This window comes from Corapipo altera, unplaced genomic scaffold (assembly GCF_003945725.1).
Source record: "Corapipo altera isolate COAL_440 unplaced genomic scaffold, ASM394572v1 111, whole genome shotgun sequence".
NCBI classification, from domain to species: domain Eukaryota; kingdom Metazoa; phylum Chordata; class Aves; order Passeriformes; family Pipridae; genus Corapipo; species Corapipo altera.
The window spans coordinates 1,603,046-1,621,695 of record NW_020884973.1 but is presented as its reverse complement, the minus strand read 5'-3'; the positions used below and the strand labels follow the sequence as shown (position 1 = coordinate 1,621,695).

General features: G+C 44.4%; 1 protein-coding gene across 1 annotated transcript in view; it reads right to left on the bottom strand.

Moving 5' to 3' along the window:
* The window catches only part of CTNNA1 (catenin alpha 1), a 111,994-nt gene that overhangs the window by 15,750 nt on the left and 77,594 nt on the right, over window positions 1–18,650 (bottom strand). The window contains exons 10-12 of the mRNA XM_027665213.1: window positions 16,859–16,951; window positions 6,016–6,172; window positions 622–822 (exon numbers count right to left, since the gene is read on the bottom strand). Of these exons, the coding sequence (XP_027521014.1) occupies window positions 622–822; window positions 6,016–6,172; window positions 16,859–16,951 (451 nt within the window). The remainder of the gene's footprint in view (window positions 1–621; window positions 823–6,015; window positions 6,173–16,858; window positions 16,952–18,650) is intronic.

The window sequence follows — 18,650 nt, the reverse complement described above, 5'->3', positions numbered from 1 at the left end:
CTGTTTCTTCAGTGTCACTCTTGATTCTTCATCAAAGTAATTAAAGCAAAAACAACATCTAGTGGTTGGCAGAGCACTCACTGAAGCAACCAGAACCCTTCCTTACCCTGTATGGATGTCACCAGCTAGTTCAGAGGAAACACCCTGATTTGGTGTTTAGGTGTGGGGCACTACAACCTACAATGCTTTTCTAAAAGTTGTAAAGATACTTCACAAAATTTACCCTAATCATTAGCCCAAATTTACTCTGGTGGGCCAGAGTGATGTTCCTTCTGTACCCTGAACACCCGCAGACCCTGGTCCAATGCTCCAAGACAATCCCAGCACAACTTTCAAGCCATCACTCATCGTTTGGGACTCATTCCCAGTGTTTTTGCTTTCCCCAGCCCTGTCCATTACATCGAGCACACACAGGGACACCTCGTGCACTGCTGAGCTTTAAGCCAATCCACACAACAAAATTACATTTCTCACTGTGAAACAGCTCTGCAAGTAACTCCCACTAATTTTCATTACAGTAAATTGAGCCTTTAACAGATTTCACAGGTACATCAGTACCCAGCTGCCCACATGTTTTCAAACAACACAAACTGAGGACTCCTGAGAGTAAGTGACCCTTACCTGTGTTGGAGAGTAACTTGGTTGCTTCCAACACCTTCTCTGTGTAGACTCCAGGTTCGTAGTTGTCCATTTCTGACGTGACAACATGAATGACTCGGGCGGCGCGGCCCCGGATGGCGCCCGCTGTGCGGTCTAAGCCATCAACATCCTTTTCTTGGAGAGCAATCACACATTTGTTTACATCTTCTAAAATGTGATTCTCTGGTGGTAAAAGAAGCAGGATTTAGACACCAATATCTTCTTTTCTGTTATCAGCATTGCAACTGCTCAGTTTGGGACCTGCTCTCTATAAAACCTCCATGGAGATGCTGTCAAGAATTGATTTTTAAGCTCACTATGACCAGCAAACAGTTGCTCTTCCAAAGTAGGTGTCAAAAAGTCATCAGTCCATCCCCCAACTGGCCCTGTTTGTACTCAATTTTACCAACAGGAAAGCTGAATTCTCCCCTAGTGTGCTTCTTTGTATATACCTCCCCTGGACTGCCCAAGTCCAAATACCTGCAAACCACTCCCCCATCATTCCACGGGTGTGGGTTGATGAGGCACCTCCCCAGCACCACACCTAATCCACTCAACACTCTAATAGACCAGGGCATTTGTTGCATGTTTCTAGCTTCCTCCACAGTGTTTTCCAACAACCACACACATACCATCAGAGAATATTACACTGTTAGTCCCCCATTCCAATTTGAGACACGTCATGTATGTGGTGAATTATGGGGAAAGCATTCCAGCCACTGAGTACTCATTGCCTCCTCAGAAAACAAAAAAAAAAGCCAAGACCTCTGTTTCCAATTTACTTTTCAATATTCGTTTTCTTTTTTAAACAGAGATATTTTCCCCCATTTACCAAGTCCAAGAAGCACAAAATGAGTAAAACCTCTTAAGAGATTTCTGAAGATGCCTAAAGAGATTGGGATCCTCATTTGGGGAAACACATCCAAAAGATCTCTCAAACTGTCATGAGAGACTTGCAAACTCTGTTAGAGACCTCTTTGATGTATCAGTACCAGTGCTTTGATATCACCTTCCAAGACAGCATTTGGGCTGCTTGGTAAGAAACCAACTTGGAAACATTTCTGCTCAGTCACTTAAAGCAGTTTCCAGCGTTACTTACCATTGACTTAATCATTCTACACTGCCAACCCCTGCAAGTGGCTTTTATTCCCTCTGCAGGTAGCAAAAGAGCCATTTAGCAAGTTTGTAGAGACAAGAAGCTCATAGAGTTGGCTGACAGAGGATTTGGAGGAACTGCCTGAAAGGATTGCTGTGGGAAGTTATGCCTGATTTACATAAAATTAACAGAGCCAGGTGCAATATTGCGAGACTTCTGTAAGTAACCTGGACAAAAACGACACTTGTGAAACCCCTCTGAAGCAACTCAGCCTGAACAGGTTCAGCTGAGGGCAGAATGTGGCCCTGGGAGAGAGAAGCCCAGGTTCATTAGTGATGTGACAAGTCAGTGAACAGGCAGCCAAGGCACAGGAGCCTCAGTGAGGAGCAGGGAGGGTATTTAAAGCAGGAGACAGTCCTGCGAGCTGCAACAGCCCACAGAAAAGGCTTCGGCGTCAGGCCAAAACAGACTGTTTATTGCTTCAATTCCTTAACGAATAAATTAAGTCACAGACCATTTAAAAGCCTCTTTGGATTATCTGAACTTTAATAAAAGGCACGGACAAAATGAAGGTGAATATGTAAATGTCTGCTGATCATTTAAAGTCTTTTGCAGAGGCGAAGTGGCCAGAAAGTCACTTCTAGAGGAAGATAACCCATGGGGCAGCCTGCAAAGGGCCCGGGGAAGTGCAGGGCTGTCAGGTGCATCCACTCTGGTTACACTCTCCAGCTGGATGGTAACAGATAAGATCTGACACCCTGCCGTGTGCACACAATGCTACCTGTCCTACAGGCACACGGACACCAGTGGCTGGTGCCAAATGCCATCTGCTGAGGCTGGGGTGGCAGAGCCCAGGAAATGCTGATGTGCAGGTTCACCACCAGCACCTCTGGGGACGGGAGAACATCATCCTGCATCAAAACCAACTCCTCCTGCTGAGCTGGAGAAACATCTCACAGCAACAGCATATAGCAATGGTGAAGGGAACTTGACCCATCGAAATAACTGTAGAGAAAATGGTGTGGTTCAGAAACAAGGTGAGAGAAAAGATATTTTTTCAACAGAAATGATTTTTAGAGCAAACAAGGAAATACATTAAACTGTGAAAAGCTACAGAATAAAAAGTCCCCCGCGACTGTCAATCCTCAATCCACCCCCACCAAACACCTTCCACCTCCACCCACCTCCGCATTAAAGGGACTAAGCAATCCCTTTCCAAACTGTCTGCAAAGGAGTCTGGGGCCTCAGGACATCAAAATGTAAGTGCAGCAGTTGGGAGATGAAGCCATAGATGCACAAATACAATTGTGCTCCTTTGCTGTGTCTTAGCACAATTTCCATGCTGGAGCCTCTGTTCCACGGGGCACTGGAGGAACCAGGTCAAGCAGCAGTGTCGGCAGACGTGGTCATGGAGCCAACCCTGGAGTGCTCATACACTTGTAAAGACAGTGTTCATCTTGTAAGGAGAAGGACAATCACCGGGTCCAGGCAATATTCATCGGGAGGCTCTTCAGGAAAATAGTTCCACTGAGATGGGCAATCTCTGGCATAAACCTCTGTCAGCAGCAGAGGAACAGAAGGCAGCAAATGGAATGTTTTTTTAAAAGGATTTCAAAGGAGATCCAGGTAATTTCAGAACACTGAATTTGACAATTACATGGTGCTATCAGCAACTGCTCCAAAGAACAGAGATAGCAGGCATACACACCCAGAGTGCTTTGGGAAGGCACAGATAAGAGGGGTAAGAATTACAGAAGGTACAGAACAGCTCTGAAATGAGAAATAATGAAACGGGCAAAGACTGTGCAGTCAAGAGACAGATGACTGACAAAGCAGAACTAACTCCGTGCATTTACAAACTGCATGAAGAGAGAGAGGAGGGAAAAAGCCTCTTCACCATCTTCTACTACAAGTAGGGGCATCAAATGAAGCGAAGAGGCGACACTGCCAAAACAAGGAGGTTCTTCACAGAGAGCACACTTCCAGCTGGGAAATCCACACAGGAGGATGGAGGTGCCAGCGGTTTATAATGGTCGAAAGAACAACTAACACCAGCTTAAATGAGAAAAATCTGTCAAGGGCTGTTCAGTAAGTGGCACCTCTGATGCTGAAGTTCCCTGAGCTGCACATCCCTCATGGTTGGGAGCACATAGGAAAGATCTTTATGCTACAGGACTCCTCTGCCACTCATCTCCTGTGCCCTGACAGTGAGCCATCCCCAGACCCTGTCCTAACTCAACGGGGCCCCTCTGCTTTACCCTTCTTAAAATGCTGTAGCCTGAAACATTGTGCATTGAAGGATCCTTCTTCTATGGTGTTCTGCTGCTATCTATACCCAACATCTCTCTCATCAAGCCTTTACTTTACTACCATTCTGTAGCATAAGCTGAACAGTGAAGCATTCCTTTCATGATGGAAAGTACACCACATTGTAGGAATGTGGGGTGGTTCTTATATATATTTATATATATACACACACATAGACTCACAAGAACTCTTTTAAATTCTGCTTACATCCCAGTTAGTAACTGATACAAACATTCTAATAACCCCAAACAGCACTTGGTATAAATCATATCTGCCACAATTTTATCCAAAGAGGAGTTCAGACTTTTAGCAGATGAATTGGACTTGTGGCATTTATATGGAAAACATTTATCAAAGTTCAAACAAATAATATTTAAAACAATATTTATTGCTTTAATATTTTTCTACCATCTCTTTGATAACATAGCACATATAAATAATTACTGAATGCATTTGAGCACCTAGAGTAGCTTCAAAGCACATTTCCAGGGCTTCATTTTGGGTGGTGAACTCTCCCCTGAGTCAGACTGTCACCACCCCAGAAAAGAAATGTTCCCTGCTTATTGCCAAGCCCTCAGAACTCTTCAGAGCACCCCAGCAGGGCCAACACCACAACTCCCATCTCCTCGAATGGCTTGCACAAGGATGCTGATCCCTCAGTGCCAATGCCCTGATCCCTTTGGAGGCTCACCTGCCAGTGGGATGCAGTTCAGCAGCTCTACACAGGCTGTGCTTGCAGGGACTAACAGCTTCTCCTCTTTAAAATGTTTGTACAATTGTGGGCAAGCTCCAAGCGGAGCCTCAAACTTCAGCACACAATTCCCTCTAAATATATTTCCCCAGAAATAGGCTCCTCACAGCTGTGCCACTGCAGCTCCTGCTGCCCCAGCGAGCACAGACAGAGACAAAGAGCTCAGCTATTCAATTGCCTAATAAGTTTATGCAAACTCATTGCAAAGAGAAATTTTTATTCAGAACCCAGGGAACCACAGTACAACACGTGTGATAATGCAGGTGACTCATCACAGAAACACCACTTGGGTTGAGTTTTCTTGTTTCGCTTCGGTTTTCTCTCTCTCTTTTTTTTTTAAATAATTAAAAAATTATTTCTTTTAATTCAGGACCTTAATTTTTCAACTACATTTTCTATGTTCAGCTGGTACTTCTGAGTCCACACATCTTCCTGTGAAGTCTCTCTCTACAGCTGGAGGTTTTAGGTCACTTGAGATGCCCAAACCTGCTTGCACCAAGGAAATCAGACCCCCAGTTTGTAGTGGTGATTTGTGAACACTATTGCAGTCACAATTCACACGATTACATCTCCATGTCCTCTGATTAGAGTGGAATTAAAGGACATGGAAATAAAAATGCCTCCATTATTTTTAGGTCACAGTAGCTAATAGTGGGTCTTTATCAAGGATGCTGATAAAATGGATTATTTTGGCAAGCGCTTTGTCATATGCAATTATTAATCTATTAAAATGATCCAATCTTTTTTAAAAACTGTTAAAACTTTACTAAAGCTGACCTGGATAAAAACAGTCATGTTTTCTATATGAACAGTTTTACTTAACTTGTATGACCATGGTTTGATATTCAGTTTTGTTTACGTAAAAAGAGTCTGAAGTGAACTGAGGGATCATCTTTTTTGTTAGTTCCTACCTTGGTCATAATTATGTTTTATTTCCCCCAAAGTTCCTGCTGAGGTTTGTCTGCAGTAGCTAGGTGATAATTCATCATTAGTTCAGTCAGCAATTCCAAATCTTGAGACGTAAAGTGTCTTCTCCTTGAGCACAGATCTCCTGCTGCAGTCTCACACCTCGCTCAGCAGAAGATGACACTTACCAGGTGAGATGTACCAACACCACCCCTTCCAAAACCCAGGAAGACTCCAGAACATGTCAAACCCACTGGTTTGCAAGAATAAGCTCACTTAGGAGACTTAATATTTCTGAGATTGCAGGCCTGGTTACCTGATACAGCCAGGAAGTCATCAATGGAAGTGATGTCATCCACAGCATCCGTCAGCACACGGACTTGCCTCTCCCACTGCTCTTTGAAGAGATCCATGTTTTCCTGAGCCAGCTTGCTTTGGGGCTTAGCAGCCAGAGCCAGTGCAGCATTAATGACCTGTAAAACACCTCTGGAGTTTTAAAACATATCCCAACGAAACAATTACCTTCTGTATGTTTATTCAATGAACTCCACAGCAAACAAAGCAAGTTTAATAAGTTTTGAGGAACATGATGTTTAAACATAAAAGTGTTTAATTTTGTTGCTCTCACATCCAACTCATACCTGCTTCGACATTTATTATGGTTAGTTACTAGAAGCAAAATCACTTGGCAAGTGTTCACAAGAGCTGGTTTCACCTGTCTTTAACAGCTCATGGTAACAAGGTGTTGCTTTCTGAGTGCAGGCTGTGTTGTTAAGTATTTTAGACAGGATGACATTTAGTACACTGGAGGCTGCATTTCCTAAGCTACTTGCCAAAAACTGAGTAAAAAGGTCAAAAAAGGATTAATCTTACACAGTCTGAAGTAGAAACAATATGCAAATACAAAATTAAAGATAAATTTTGATTTAGCCCTTTTTCTTAAAGCTTTACTCTGGATTTTGCAACTACTTGTTATATTATCTTCAGATTTCTGCTGTGGCTGTGAATGAACCAGATTAGCCAGGGAACAGGAGGAGATGCTCTCTCTGAATATCCCCTACTAACCTTCAAACCCTAAGACCTCGTTTTCCTATGCATTATGTTGTGCCAACTAATTGGTCAGTTAAACGACAACAAAAGCCTCTTTGGGTGTAGGAAGGAAGCAACCTCAACAGCCTGCTCCTGCTGCACTGGTCCCAGCAGAAGGACCTGGAGAGGTGCCAGGTGTGAGAAACCATCCGCAGTCAGAGCGACGTGACAATCCCAGCCTTGCTCCCAAGCACCTGAGAGTCAGAGCTAATTAACTTCCAACTTCAATGTGTAATTTTTCTTCTCTAGGACTGTATTAATTTCACAAAGTTGCCGACCAAAACATGCAAGCACCAGATGTTCCTGCTTTTCCAAAATCTACTTTCTCTACCTGCTTCATTTAAAAGTGTCACAAAGCATTTAAAAAAAAATATAACTCACTAAACATGAAAATGATGGTGGTGTCAAACGTGTCGGGATGGCACTGAATGAATCAGGAGAAGGAGGCTGATTCACCCAAGGGATGCCAGGAATTAGCAGCGACGCAGGAAAATCCACGGAAAAGCTGGGCTGCTCTCCACGCTGCCATCCTGCCTCTGGAGATGGAGGCTGAGAGCCTGGGTCACAAATCAAACCCAGCTCGATGGGCTTGATAACACAGACAAATGGGAGAAGCAATGTGACCTGAGCAGCATCTGTTCAGGGGCTGTGGGGATGCACACACCTCTGAACCCTGTCCTGTCCTTCACCAACAACGTGGGGTCCCCTCTGCTGCTCCCCTTCCTCCTGCCAGCCCGAGGTCATCCCTTCTGCATGGCACCTGCAGGAGCCAGGAGGTCCCTCAGAGGGGGACCTGCTGCCACCCTCAATCACGCTGCCTGTTAAAATCATGAGTGTCCTGAAAGCCCCCTAAAAGCCTTGTGACACCTAGGAAAATGATGCTTAAAATTTAAAATCAGACAGAAATAGAAGTTTTAGAAAGGTAAATCTGTCCTTTGCTCTAGAGGCCACAACAGGCAGCTTTAGCAGGGCTGACAAAACCCTTCGCTCTGTGGAGAGCTTTGCATTCATGTGGGCAAGTCATCCTGGCCACGTCTAGCCACTGCCATCTCTTGCCCCAGTCTGATGGATGTAATGAATTAACCACCTATCAATCAAAATCTAGACAGCCACGGTTTTATGAAGATAAATCCAAAAAACCAAGTGTCCTGGAAACAGAAAAGATAAACCAGACATTGCTGCAGAAACCTGACCTCAGCTTTTGTCCTGCTAGAAGCTGTGACTACTGAGACAGAGACGATGGTGATACCAAGGGTCAGGACATTTTCTCTGCTCTTCTCTAACTGCCTTGGCCAATATCAGATATAAAGTATCCTTCAAGCACTGAGACAGGGCAGCACTAATGCTGGAGGAACATATGGCCTGTGTACCTGTGAGATGTTTGTCTGGATGGCAGCATCTGTCTGGACAATTAATCTTTGCCAGCAGTGCATGTCAAGCCCAGATGCCCATGTTAAGCACCTCATCACAGGTAATGGCAGAGCTGTCATAGATACAGGGCCCAGCAACTGGCCCTGAAACTCAACCTGTGCATCCTCACCACATCCAAATGCAGGAGGCACAAGCTGCATCATCCTCCTCCCAGCAGGCAGCTTGTCCAAAAAGGAAAAAGTTTATTTTTTTATATATTACAGCAAAAATGTATGGCCAAGGCAAATATGTTTTACAAAAATGACCAAGTAAAACTAGTGTGTAAGATCTCCCTCACAGGCAGACATGTCCTGCATTAGGAAAGCAATGCTACAGGCGAGGAAAGCTGGTGGGGATATTGAAGGTTATCAAGGGATACCATGGAGCTAAAGACAAGCCTACAGCTTAGGAAACCCATCCAGGTATGTGTGTGCTCAGGGAGAAATTCAGGGCAGCAAACACAGTTCAACAGTCCCTTTTTATAGCACATACCCCATCTCAGTGTGCAAAGTGGCTATAACATGCAGCTTTAGCAGGGTGATAAAAGCCTTCACTCTATAGAGAGCTTTGCATTCATGTGGGCAAGTCATCCTGGACGTGTCTCACACTTCTGCTTGAGGAAATGTCCCAGGGATTAGTGATAAGGCCCTGTACATGATCTATTCCAGTGAATACACTCTTACAGGGCACTTGGTATCCAGCAAAGAGTGATGGATTTATCTTCCAAAGATGCTTAGAGAGACGTGGGAAAAGGAGAGGGATGCTGGATCTTAAATAGTCTGTATACAGAGCAGGACTATGATTCCTTTATTATCTAAAAATGAACAGTCAGGGGGAGGAGGGACACACTTTCTAGGGGCAAGGGAGTGATCACAGTACACTACTGCTTCTCCAAAAAACATGAAGCATTGGGGTAATTATTTTAAAATACGAATAACTCTCACAGGAAGGAGGCATATAGAGTTAAAAAAAATAGGAAGACTGTGTCCAGGCTGCCTGAAATGTAGCCACTTCCATGTAAAACATTTGGCAATTTCAGGGAAATACTCTGTATTTCAGAGCTTTTCAAAATGCTGCCAGAGCACTGCGATCACAATGACTCACTGAAGTTGTACAAAGAAAAGAATCAAACAGGGACATTTTGAGACCATCCAGAAGGAAATGAAGCATGGCAAGAAAACACACTATTTTTATCGGTGCTTTGTTTCATGTAGCGATTGCACTGCTCAAGTCAGACAGCTCCACGCTCCATAACGCGCTTCCAGAGGGTTCCTTGGAGTTGCTCTCCTGCACCTCACAGCTTCCCGAGGCAGCAGCCAGGCCTTGGCAACACCCCGAGACTGGGGAGGCTCAGGATTCCAAAGACTTCCAACTGATGTCTCAATCTGTACCTCAAGTCCTCTCCTAATCCCTTGCATGGGAGGAAACTGCTGCTTTTTTTCTGGTTTTATTTTCCCTATTGAAACTAAGGATGTCAGACACTGGTTGTATCCTTATCCCTTTGCAGGGCAGGGCTCTCCAAGGCTCCCTGTACAGTGACTCCTGTCTGTGGAGGAGCTACTGCAGCTACTTTGCCCAGAAACTCTTAAAAAGCAAAACTATTCCAGGACAGAAAACAACTGAACCTCAGAAAAACCTGTGGGTAAATTAGAGCCACTGGGTCAGCCAGAATTCATTTTTTTAGGCTTAATTTAGGATGGTTTCCTGCCTCACCTTTATAGCACCTCATTCGAAAGACTGAGAGAGGCTCGAGGAGAGCTCTTACACGTGGTGGTGTTCCTCCAAAGAACACCTGGCTGGCACAGCCAAAGGAAGGAACATCCTTTGGGAAAAGAAAACTATCACCCATCTATTTGCAGTGCATTCCCCACCGTTGTATCTCCAGGCTCAGGGCACACCAGGGCTGTGAGCTGCACTCCTCTCCATCTCAGTCTTTAATTTTTGCCTCAGTCTTTTTGATAAGGATCCGCTGCTCTTTCCAGGAGACTGTTCTTTCTGCAGCTGATTTAGCTTTGCCTGTTTCCTGCAGGGTGGGTTTTCGGATGTTACTGTGCCTCAACAAGGAGGAGTTTTTCAGTTTCACAAGCTCTAAAGCAAACACCCAGCCCTTTCCCCTCACTACACACCTTTTCTTTACAACCAAAACATCTCCAGTTCCTAAATAACTCCCTTGGGTTGTTTCATATAAAGCCTTGATTTACCAGATTTCTTGTGGCATTTGGGTAATGAGTTGGGAAGTAGCTCCGTGGCCTTCAAATTTGGGATAATTTGCATTTGTAAAAAAGAAAAAGCTATAAAACAGGCCCCTACCCATCAGCTGTCATCTCAGGGGATGAGGAAGAAGTGACACACACAAACCATGCCCCCATGGGGGTGTGAAACCAGTTTTACTCAGGAGTATGTGGAAGGGAGACTTGGGTGCTCCCTTGGGTGCTTGATTTCACTGCTGCCTCACAGAGCACTCCTGTGATAAGGAGATAGAGCTATAGCACAATTCTGGGATCAGATCTTTCCAAATGGTCACCAAACCTTACCACCAAAGCTGCCACACAAGCTGAGCCCAGCCAGGATTCTGCCCATGCCCAGGTGGGTTTTAATGCCTGTATTTTTCTGTAATGAAGAAAGCATGGCTTGCTTACTGGCAGTTCATAAGAAGCTGCTCATAATTTAGTTTTACATACACAAGATGCCAGTTACCTCCATGTCACCCTACTCATGTCTCCTTCCCTGCTCCTAATTGCATTTTGCTCCGAACGGAAAAAATGGTTTATAAGCAGGACATTTAAGTCGCTTCCAGTTACATGCAAGGCCAGGTTTGCATCCCCCTGTCTGTGTGTGCTACCCCTCCATGTACTTGAATACAGCAAAAAGCACTCTGCAGGCTCTGATGAGCTGAAATGCCTGGGAGCAAAACACACAGCAGATTGTTTTACACTTTCAGAGCTCTAATGGCAGTGACCAGCCAGTGCACAGAGGCAAATGCACCAAAAGAAGAAGGAAAAGTTTCCTTTGATTTCCAATACTTTGTTCCATGTATAAAGGCACTTTGAGCCCTTTCCTTTCCTGCAAGTTATGCACGGAGTGACTGCAGGGATCTCTGCAGAGATACTTGTGTTGTGGCAGTGCTGGAACGACCCACAGATACAGCCTGGAATAACACAGAATCCCAGAATGGTTTGGGTTGGAAGGGGCCTTAAAGATCATCTTGTTCCAATGGCAGGGACATCTTCAACTAGCCCAGGTTGCTCCAAGAAACATCTAACCTGGCCTTGGACACTTCCAGGGATCCAGAGGCAGCCACAGCTTCTCTGGGCAACCTGTGCCAGGGCCTCCCCACCCTCACAGGGAGGAATTTATTTACTATCTGACCTAAACTTCCCCTCTGTCAGTTTGAACCTGTTCCCCCTTGTCCTGTCACTCCAGTTCCTGATGCAAAGTCCTTCTCCAGCTTCCTTGTAGGCCCCCTCAGACACTGGAAGGTGCTCTCAGGTCTCCACACAACCTTCTCTTCTCCAGGCTGAACAGCCCCAATTTTCTCAGCCTGCCCCTGTAGGGGAGGTGCTCCAGTCCCCTGCTATAAAGACTATTTGCATATAATGTGTAGATAATTATCCTATCAACTTCCCCAGATATGGAAAAAAGCATTTTCATTTGTAGCTGAGGACTGATATTGTAGTGCCAGTCAATGTAGACGCTGAAAGAATTTTAGTGCCATGTGTTCTGGAATCTTGCTATATTTCGCATTTTACTGATTTCAAGTGCTAAAGCTTTGGGGGTTTCAGGGATTCAGTGTCTTTTCTGGAAGCTGTTCTGCCACTGCACTCCCCAGATCCTGTGCCTGTGATGAAACATGGGGCCCTTACCCACGAACACACCTTCTTCTACACAACTGAATTCCTTTCTCCTGTTCATTGCTTCTTTTTATGCATCAGTAACTGCTGAAGTTTCTAATATTGTATCTTTTCTGGTCAGTCTTGGCCTGTGCTGGCATTTCTTCCCAGCAAGGATACAAATGTGTGATACAAATCTGCAACTCAAGTGTTAAGTTTTTAATAGAAGCATTTCTACTCAATGCCAATAAAATGTTTCAAGCACCTGTAATTAAACAGTCTGGAGACAGATCTGCTAGTTAGAACATTCAAAAAATCTGACAGTCTTTCAAAGAGATGAAAAAAGGGGACAATTGTTTGATGTTAAGTCTTTACTGCAAGAAAAATTAAGATTTCTTCTCCAACAGCCATGAGGGAACTGGCAGTGACTGAGGGCTCGGGGAGGACAAAATCTGCTGGTCACATTTGGGTTTGGTTGATTTGAGAGGGTGGATTGGAGGTTTTTTTTTTGTTTCTCTAAGGTATTCCAACTTTTAAACAAAAGTTTTTGGAACTCTCCATGGGATTCTTAGGCTTTGGTGTTTTGCTGTGTGTCCGTAGGTGTGATCACATATGAGCCATCTGCCTCATCAGAAATCTATAAGCAGCAAATGGCTTTTCAAGCATTTCAAAACTGCAATAGAAGGATGTGGAATATCAATTATTAAAACAAGATGTTAATATGAGAGAAGCCAATTTATTTTTGTTTAAAATGTAATTTAATCCAGGAATTATCTGGAGTCAGTTTAATGGGTGACACTCGAGTGTTACGTGCTGGTCACGCTCCGGGATGGAGGGAGCACGGGAAGGGTGGGCAGAGGTTCTGCCCAGTGTCCTCCCAGTATTTCTAAGGAGGATGAGCTATTTGGGCTGTGGAGGAGAAAGGGAGGTACAGGCCTCCTCCTGCAGCACACTTCCCAGGAGATGGTTAGACTCCAGGGCAATGGGCTCCAGCTTTAGCTGGCAGAAGCAAACACCCAACCTGATGGGAATTCTACTCCATAATTCCTTTTTAGAACTCCCAGCCTGACTGCACTTCGGTTAGGAGTCTATAGATGAACTTCATGGAGGCTGTAAAAACTGAGAAAGTCAACGTATAGCTGGTAAAAGGAGCTCAAGTGACAACAGACTGTCACATCAAAAGGCTGGAGAATTCTCCTCCCTTTCAAGAGCTGTGCTGGGGCATTCTCACTGTTGCTTTTAACACCTACAGCTTGCATGATCAGAAACACTCCCATGGTTTAAGCTCTCTTCTCAGGCATCTTTAATGCAAAACGCTGTTACAAAACAGCCTTTGCAGGCTCCAAAGCAAGTATTTCTTGGAAACAGAGCTCAGAAGCCAGAGTTAGGAGCGAGGATCCAGGTTTCTGAGTGGAGACAAACAAAATCTTTCCCTAATTCACCATTGGCAGACTCTGTGTTTAGCAAGAAGGCAAAGAAAACTTCCCCCCCCCGCTCTGCCAGGCAAATGCATGCACAGGCAGCTCTTCCAAGCATTCCACAGCAGTAATTTTCCATTTCCATTATAAAGTCATGTTAAGCTTTTTTTTTTTTTTTTTTTTTTTTTTTTTTTAATTGAACTGCAGTGATGAGGACTTTAGTTCCTTCATCTTAACCCCCTCCAGACTGGCTTAGTGGTTTCCCCACCACCCAGCAAGGCATGGAGCTGTGGACAAAGGTGCTTCCCTTCCATGCACAGACTTTGAGCAAGGCATGTTCTCAAAAGAATGAATTCAGGGCTTCATGAGGAAAACATCAGTGATGCCCTGAAGCTGCCTGATTTCTCCCCTGTAAACCCAGGCTAACACAAATCACCCAGCTGGCTGCTCCAGAGCAGGCACAGCTCTTCCCAACAGCTCCTCCTGCACCGTCAAAAGGGAGCTCTAAATATCCCATTAAGTCTTCAACTTCACATTAATTTCTGTGCTAATTGGCTGGGGACCCACAAACAGGAAGGAAGATGTTACTCCTGAGGAAGAGCTGATTTCCAGCAACAAAGCCACACTACACAAATTAACTATCTGCTTCTGTAGAGACTTTTGGATGAAACATTTTCAGCATCTTCTTCATCCTCAAAGAACTAGATTTCAAACATGGGAATGTCTGAACCCAAGGGTGACACTGCAAAGGACTCACTGCTTGTCCACAGCAACAAAACTTCCAGGTTTTCCCTGGCCAGTTTGAAGGGTTGCCTGTTTCTTACTCCTGCTGCCAGATCAATGGCTCTTGATGGCAAGGGAGTGAATAAAGGCTCTATTTGAGATACAGCTTTTATAATTAACTCTACAGATTGATTTCTGCAGAAATCATTCTTTAACCAGGAATTCCCTACTCGCAGAATGGTCTCTACTCAGCTAAACTATTTAAGAGGTTACCTGGGACTCAAGTGCCTTAAATTTCTGTTCCATCCTTTCAACCACAGCAATATCTTGAATTACACTTCATACATCATATTTCTGTGTGATATTGATACAGTCACTTGAGTTTCTGAGACTATCATAATTACTGACTGACTCGACTCATTCTGAATCCAGCGTTTTCCTGGAAAAATACCTCCTAAGGCAAAAAAAAAAAGGGGGGGGCATATACTGTTGGGTTTCATCTGTATCTTATGCCTAATTCACTTATTTGTTCAGCATGGCCACCCAAAAGGAATCAAGCAGCAGCTGCAAATCTCATCAGGAGTAAACTGCAAAATAAATAGGTAATTATGTAAAAAAGGAAATAAAATCCCAGTTTGCTGTTCTGGATATCTAGAAGCTTTTAGAGATTCTACAGAATAGCCAAGGTTTGGGGACTGTTGAGTGAGGCAGCTGAGGAGGAGGACGATGAAGTGCTGCATCACTTACACTGGCACAAGACAAACTATTGTTAGGAGAAAACACAGATGCCATTTGTAAAACAGCTTAGACAAGTGCCCCTAATTATCTCTCAGGATTCACAACATGTTTAAATACTCTTAGAGCATTAAAGAATCAACTCGAGAGCATGTAATGTAATATAAAAGCACTCTTTCAACTGCTATGAACATCTATAGTGTCATTTACTAATCTCTTGGTGACGACCCTGAAATTAAGGCAAGACTGTGCAGTGGAGCATCTAAACTGTAGGCTTGGAAGTGCAGAGATGTGACCTTTGTAAAGCCAAAATCCATCAGTTAAAGCCCTTGTGCATTTATAGATACTCAGAGCTTCCAATATGTGTTAAATATATTGTCCATAATCCCTGAAGTCAAAGGTTAACAGCTGCACTTCAGGAGATGTGGCTCCACTGGTGACTAGTGACTACAGTTGGGTCATTATTTCATGCTGACTATTATGGTGCTTATTTTATACAGGAGTTATTAAAATAGGCAGTTGTTGGAAAAAACAAAGATAGAAGAGTCTGAAATACACAATTTCAGCAATGGGGAGGAGAAAACACCCCCACAGACTTGGACACTCACCAGAAACATATTCAAAGAAAAATCTAACTTTCTTCAGATGATTATTTTCAAAAACACCAGCATTTGTTTAGAACACCATGCGTTAGACACCCATATTCTTGGAGACAACTGGGAAAAAATTACATCAGCCTAGTTGGCTACTTCAGGAAAGAGCAAGCCCTTATATTACATAAAATGGATTTTCAAAAGCTTTTTCTTCCACATGCTTTGTTCCAATTGTAAAACTTGACCTTTGGTTTTGAGCAGCCCCCGATGTGGGAGGCAGAGAAGGGCACAGCCAGCACAGCTGATGCACTGGCCCCAGGGCTGGATGCAGGAGTGGGAACCACACAAGGCACCGTGGGATGCCAAAAGGCCTCCTGGATAGCATTTAGTGCTTCATCTTCACCTGTTTAACAGCACTGTTACTTGGAAGTAATGCAAAGGGTAAAACAATCCTGCTCTTCACACCAGCTTCACCTGTTCCCTCAAAATTCCCCTCCTGCTGAGGTGGGTACAGGTTAAAATAATTTTCTTCCCTTCAAGTGGCTTTAAAAAATACCTGTATATATGGGAAAACCATACATATTCCAAGTAATCCTGAGACAATACACCTTATTTTCATAAAATGCCATTTCACCACATATTTTCCATTAGTTCCTCTTTACCAACAACAGCTTATTTGGATGTTTTAGATCTGAATTTCCTGTTCTTTAAAAAATGTAAATTACAAGAATCAACAGCTCACTGTAGTCTTCAGGGGTTCATCCAAGTATCTAGTTGTTGACATTTAAAACATCAGGCTGTCAAAAGGGAAAAGGATAGTCTAGTACTTATATAAACTTAATTTCCTTGTTTCCACTAAAAAGTTATTAATTAGAAGGTAGTCTCAGCCAGGTTCAAACTCTTCACACAAATCCAGCTTCCTCTCATCCTACCCATCGAGAGTTTTTTGGCATATTTATATTCTACTCAAGCAAAAAAATAATATTCTATAATTCATCTTACAGCAAGCACAGGAGCAGTAATACCTTCAAGAGGCACCATTCTGCAGTATGAATGTGCACAGCAAACCACTGAAGGTTCCCTGCTTTACTGTGCTGCACGTTACTGGAATCCCCTGGCCAAATGGAATTAGAGCTATGACATAAAAATGACCCATTCACATCATTGATTCCTTAGTCATGGATTTTAAAGTTTCTAAATATTGATGCCTTCACTGCATTTCACTCTCTGTGTATATTAAGGAAAAAGTCCATTTCTGCAGCAAGTCCACAGACAGCCACTAGGGGACCAGAGCAAGTCCTAAGCAGGACCAGTTGCCCAACTTATTAGGGTTTGTCTTATGTTCTTATGCTCTCCCTTACCTGGGGACACAGGGCCTCCAGCTGGCTGGCTGACATGCGAACCAACTTCACACCTTCTTCGTTGTTCGAGATGGAACAGGCCAAGTTGGCAACCTGTGAAAGAGGTGGGAGGAAACAAAACACATCTGTTGGAAATGGGGTTTATTTCCTTCTGTAGGAAACCTTTTGCCTACTCCCAATAGTGACCAGTAACCCATCAGGAAACATGAAGCATCCACACTAGTTCAGTTCTAACCAATTTTGAAACCATTAATGACACCTGTTCCTTCTTGAGCCATCAAATCCTAACACATCAGATCATAGAATCATGGAATGACAGAGTGGTTTGGGTTGGAAGGAACCTTAAAAATCATCCAGTTCCACCCCCCTGCCATGGGCAGGGACACCTTCCACTAGCCCAGGTTGCTCCAAGCCCTGTCCAACCTGGCCTTGGACACTTCCAGGGATCCAGGGGCAGCCACAGCTTCTCTGGGAAACCTGTGCCAGGGCCTCCCCACCCTCACAGGGAGGAATTTCTTCCCAAAATCCCATCTATCCCTGCCCTCTGGCAGTTTGAAGCCATTCTCCCTTGTCCTATTACTCCAGGCCCTTGGAAATAATCTCTCTCCATCTTTTCTGTCAGTTCCCTCAGGCACTGGAAGGTCACAATTACATCACCTCAAACCCTTCTCTTCAGGCTGAACAATCCCAACTCTCCAGCCTTTCCCCACAGCAGAGCTGCTCCATCCCTCTGATCATCTTGGGGCCTCCTCTGGACTCTCTCCAGCAGCTCCATGTGCTCCCTGTGCTGTTCCCCAGGGCTGGAGGCAGCTCTGCAGGGGGGTCTCAGCTGAGGGGGCAGGGGGGCAGAATCCCCCCTGCCCTGCTGCCCACGCTGGGGGATCAGCCCAGAGCACGGGGGGTTCTGGGCTGGGTCATGTCCAGCCTCTCCCCCCCAGCCCGTCAGACAGGACAGACATCACTGCCACCAATGATCCAGGTAAGGTCTCTCCAGCAAAATGTACAAGAGCAGCATTGGTAGCACCTGAAGTCAGGGTTTAAAAGCCCATTCTCACTTGGGTGAGACAACAGCAACCACACAATGAAAAATTCCAGCTCCCATGATCTGATGGTTAAATACCCTCATGTCCATAAGCATAGGGATGCTCCCTTTTCTTCAAACACTTCTATATCCTACTGGATGTCGACACAAAAGAACTCAGAGGCTCACAGAGCGATTCACCTGTGCAGGGGTGGTGCAAAGCTCAACCTGATTTGTTGGAGTTGCACAGAGCACCTCCATGACAGGATACAGGGATGTGATCCAGGTAAAGCCTGAGGTGCCAGGGAGGTTCCTCCAGCCCTCCGTTTACGCTGTGATTCATCAAATAAAACCCATACAGGGGACCTTGAAGATGCATCCACGATCCTCCAAAATCTGAGCAGCATCTTGTGATGATAAAACTTTATTCCTTGACCTGCTGCACAGCAGCACCTCTAACTAGGTCAGCCCAAAACAGAGACCTCTGTAAACAAACACCTGCCTTTTAAGAGCAGAAAGGGGACAGCACAGAACTTCTTGGTAATTGAAGATATTCCTCATATCGGAGCTACTCTCTGGGGAAGGAAGTTTGAAATAAGTTACATTTCTCAGTTGACAGGTGAATGACAAGCATGTTATTCTGAGCCATTTGAACACAGAAAGCTGTAAAAATAGCACCAAGTGAACTGAGATGAACACCGAGTGCTGCCCTTCCAGAGGCAGAGCAACCTGCAAAGCCCTCAGCAAATGTGCCATAAAAGCACCAACAGG